The sequence below is a fragment of the Galeopterus variegatus genome, unplaced genomic scaffold (genome assembly GCF_000696425.1).
Source record: "Galeopterus variegatus unplaced genomic scaffold, G_variegatus-3.0.2 Scaffold19816, whole genome shotgun sequence".
Classification (NCBI taxonomy): domain Eukaryota; kingdom Metazoa; phylum Chordata; class Mammalia; order Dermoptera; family Cynocephalidae; genus Galeopterus; species Galeopterus variegatus.
The window spans coordinates 7,812-11,797 of record NW_007745927.1 but is presented as its reverse complement, the minus strand read 5'-3'; the positions used below and the strand labels follow the sequence as shown (position 1 = coordinate 11,797).

Here is a 3,986-nt window from a genome sequence, read left to right as displayed (position 1 = left end):
TGTATAGGAAAAAACAGTCATTTGCTGCATAAAAACATTTCGGTCAACGATGGACCATATATATACAACAGTGGTCAGAGCAATAAGCTCTACCATATAGCCTAGATGTGTAGTAGACTTGAACCTTGACCTTGGAGTTATCAGCACCATGCTCTAACCAAGTGTGTTCAGCCTTTATGGTGTGAAGTATAAATGGCTATTTGTATATTTGTTAGTAAGTTAGTTTTTTGCCAGGAGGGACAAGACTTTAATGTCTGCCATGTCACTAACCTGAAAAAAAGTTTCAAACAACTAAAATTTGCATTAAAAATGAAGTAAAATTACTTTTAGTAATTTTCAAAGAGGAGTTTAAACCGTATTCTGCATTTTAATTTACATATCATACTGAGGTACTCAATATATGCCATTTGTCTTTTTTAAATACTAAACACTAAAATATGCAAGTGTATACACAAAACACAATCTGAACATGTCATCTGATCATGGAACTACACAGAAAAACATTAAAGAGGTAATATAATCTATTCAGGCTTATCACAGATTAAAAAGAGTAACATCTCTATACCACAAGCAGCTTAATTTACCAAGAATATACAGCTTATGAGATTTGAAAAGCTTAACAACAGATATTAAATTTAAAGAAAAGTCATATGTATGGATTACCTTTTGGGCATATTCGTCACATGTTGGTCCCACTGGAACTACCATTACCTGGCGAGGAGACAGCCAGAAAGGCCTTTAGGAGAAAATAAAAATATTTAATGTGGATTTGGGCACATTCACTAAACAAGAACAGCACATTCCGTAGTCTATTCTCCCTTCAGTATCTTTCCCTGAAACATGTAAGGGCTACTTTTAAAACTTGGCTTTTTTCTTGTTCTTTTTTAACTATCCAATAAAGATTAAGGGGAGGAGACTCAGAGGAAGAAAACTAACACTAAATAAGAAAAATTTGGAACTAAGATTTGTCTTGCTAAGCAGATAGCAAAGCAAATTGAGGATAGGGACCAGGCCTCACACGTAACACAAAAAATAAAAACAACCATGTATTGGCTGTGAGAGTAGTTAACAAACTGCCAAATAACTGCACACAGTGATGAACAGTTCAAGATTATTTTATTAGCTATTCTTCATAAGAGACATAGACAGTGCCTTCAGTTTATTCAAGATCCGTTTTGCAGGGTTTAGCAAATTGTAATTGATAATAACTGAGGATGATGGCTCTTGGTAAAAATGAGTTTTCACTGCTTAAAATAACCCCATCTGCAACTCTCCCCTTGGAGCATTTCCGGTGTCAAACCCTCCTGATGCTGCAAACATGAGGCCAATGTTTCTCTCCATCACTCCTCTATTTTCAGTTGTGTTGTGACATCAGGCAAAAGGCTAGAGTAGACATTAAATTCTACCCTAATTGTGAGCTTTTTCTCACCAGCCATAGGTTTGGCAGAGCAATTAGCTGAGAATTCCCCTAATTCTCTGGATGCCATGTAGAGAATACTTCCCATGTTTTATTTGGTTTTGTAAAATGTAACTGAAAAGAAATTATCTTATTTCATTGACAAGTATGGAAAATTCCCCTTAATGTCTGAACTAACCAAATTCAAATAAAACTGAAATGATAACATTAAACTGATTTATAAAATTTTACAAAAGTTTTACATCAGTATAATTAATACGGCTGATTCTACAACTGGGTGTTTTATAACCCTGTGCTGCTTTCAACTGCATGTGGAATCAGATAAAACTGCTTAAAAAATAAAATGGAAGTCACATTCACATGCTCATATCTTGCCAACAAAAACAAAACCTTATAGAAACAAGTCACAAAATGTTCATCAGTCTGGCATCTGCTTAATTTTTTCAATTAAAAAATGCTTTGGGGGCTGGTCGGTTGCTCAGTTGGTTAGAGTGCAGCCTTATACGACCACGGTCAGGGGTTCGGATCCTCGTACTGGCCAGCCACCCAAAAACAAACAAATGAAAAAACAAAAACAAAATGCTTGTCTTCCAAAAGACATCAAAATACTTGATTATGATCAGCAAGGCTGAACAAGGTAAGCCAAAAGCATACTCATTTAACTTGGGCAACCAAAGCCATATAAATCTAAAACAAAGTTAAGTTACTTGAAAAGCAATCAAAACAACAAATATGCTACTTGCTGAATAACAATTCTTAATTAGAAAGTATTACATAACATTCAAACAAATCAAGTTCTGAAATAAAAATAATTTCTAATAACAAGTATTCTTAATGCTAACAAATTTGGGTTTAGATTGTAATTCCTTACTTTTTAGAGAACACTTGTCAGCAGTTACAAGTCATCAATTGAAATCATTCTCCCTTTCCATCTCACAACTAAATCGGAAAGTAGAAATTTCTTCTATATCAATAAGACAAAAAAAGAAAGAAAACAATAACAAAAATTACCATTTGCCTCCATAGTTTTCGGTGAGGATAGCGATCATTCTTTCCACTGACCCCAAGATGGCTCGATGAACAATCACTGGCCTTTTCTTATCATCACCATCATGGCTATAAAGAAAAATAATTTGTTTTGCCTTATTATATATGTTTTCCCTTACATATCTCTGGAGAAGCATATTCATGGCAGACACTAGAAACTCACCTTACAAAAGTAAGATTAAATCTGATGGGCAACTGAAAATCCAGCTGGATTGTTGCACACTGGTGGTACCGACCAATTGCATCTTTAATTTGTATGTCAATCTAAGAAACAAAGACTGGGTTATCATAAGATTCTGTCAATAGTAAAGCTGAGCTCAATAGTTGGGTCAGGGCTGATGGCTGGTCCTCCTCCTTTTCAACTTATTTTTTTGTTTATTTAGGCAGCTGACTGTTACAGGGATCTGAACCCTTGACTTTGGTTTTAGCAGCACTGCACTCTATCAACTTATTTTAAAGTAACTTCTTCTTTACCCACGAATGAAAATCACATTACCCAAATATACTTTGGTACTGACCTTTGGACCATAGAAAGCTCCATCTCCAGGATTTAACTCCCATTTTTCACCAAATTCATTCAGACTGTTTTCAAGTTGCTAGGGATAAAGGAAAATTATTATTATTATTATTATTATTTTTTGGTGACTGGCCGGTACATGGATCTGAACCATTGATGTTACTGTTATAACACAGTGCTCTAACCAACTAAGCTAACTGGCCCACCTTTGCAGAATTACTTTTATTTTTGTTCACATGCAATTTCCCTTCTTCCAGCCTCATTTGAGACTAAAAATACCGTAATTACTTTCATGAATCACTATTTTCTGCTTTATAATTTTGCCCGCCTAAACATATTCTCCCTCAACCCCCTTTTAAAGTTTACAGCTTGATAACTGAAAAAACATTAAAACATTCAACCAGTTTTGGGGTTTTTTTTTGGCAGGGGCGGGGGCTGTCCGGTACAGCCCTCAACCATTTCTAAAATACAAAATCATAAAACTAGCTTAGTCAGACCTAAAAACCATTTCCAATTTTCTTTTGCTTTTATCCATTAAAAGAGGCTTGGCTTTCTTACATTGCGAAACAAGCCAATTTCCATCAAATGTACTCAAGCATGCTGAAAAACACCACTTACTTTCTCAGCTTGATTCCATACTTCAATATCTCCAAGGAATTTTTCTGGGCGAGTAGAAAGGTTCAATTTAAAAGAAAATCCAAATACGCTATATACTGTACGTAGAAAATCCAAGCAACCTTTTATTTCATCCTCTATCTTTAAATTAAAAAAAGGAAACAAGTTATTTTCTTTTACTTTCTTGACACTTCTTTCGAAGTATTTTATTCCAGTGTTTCATACCTGCTCCATGGCACAGAATATGTGAGCATCATCTTGCTGGAATCTTCGTACCCGGGTTAATCCTGTGAGTGCTCCTGACAGCTCATTCCTATGAAGTACCCCGAAGTCAGCTATCCGCAGAGGCAACTCTCGCCAGGATCTTGGCCGATGATCAAACATAAGGCT

At 35.4% G+C, this 3,986-nt stretch overlaps 1 protein-coding gene across 1 annotated transcript; it reads right to left on the bottom strand.

The window, feature by feature from the left end:
- Positions 1–663: 663 nt before the first annotated feature.
- On the bottom strand, positions 664–3,980 carry LOC103583121 (threonine--tRNA ligase, cytoplasmic-like; the record flags this gene model as incomplete). The annotated part of the gene is made up of 6 exons (XM_008564532.1): positions 3,822–3,980; positions 3,600–3,737; positions 2,983–3,060; positions 2,628–2,728; positions 2,429–2,533; positions 664–736 (listed from the first exon to the last, which is right to left on the bottom strand). Coding segments are annotated over exons 1-6 (654 nt in total), but the record flags the coding sequence as incomplete, so codon positions are not given.
- Between the last annotated feature and the right edge of the window lie 6 nt (positions 3,981–3,986).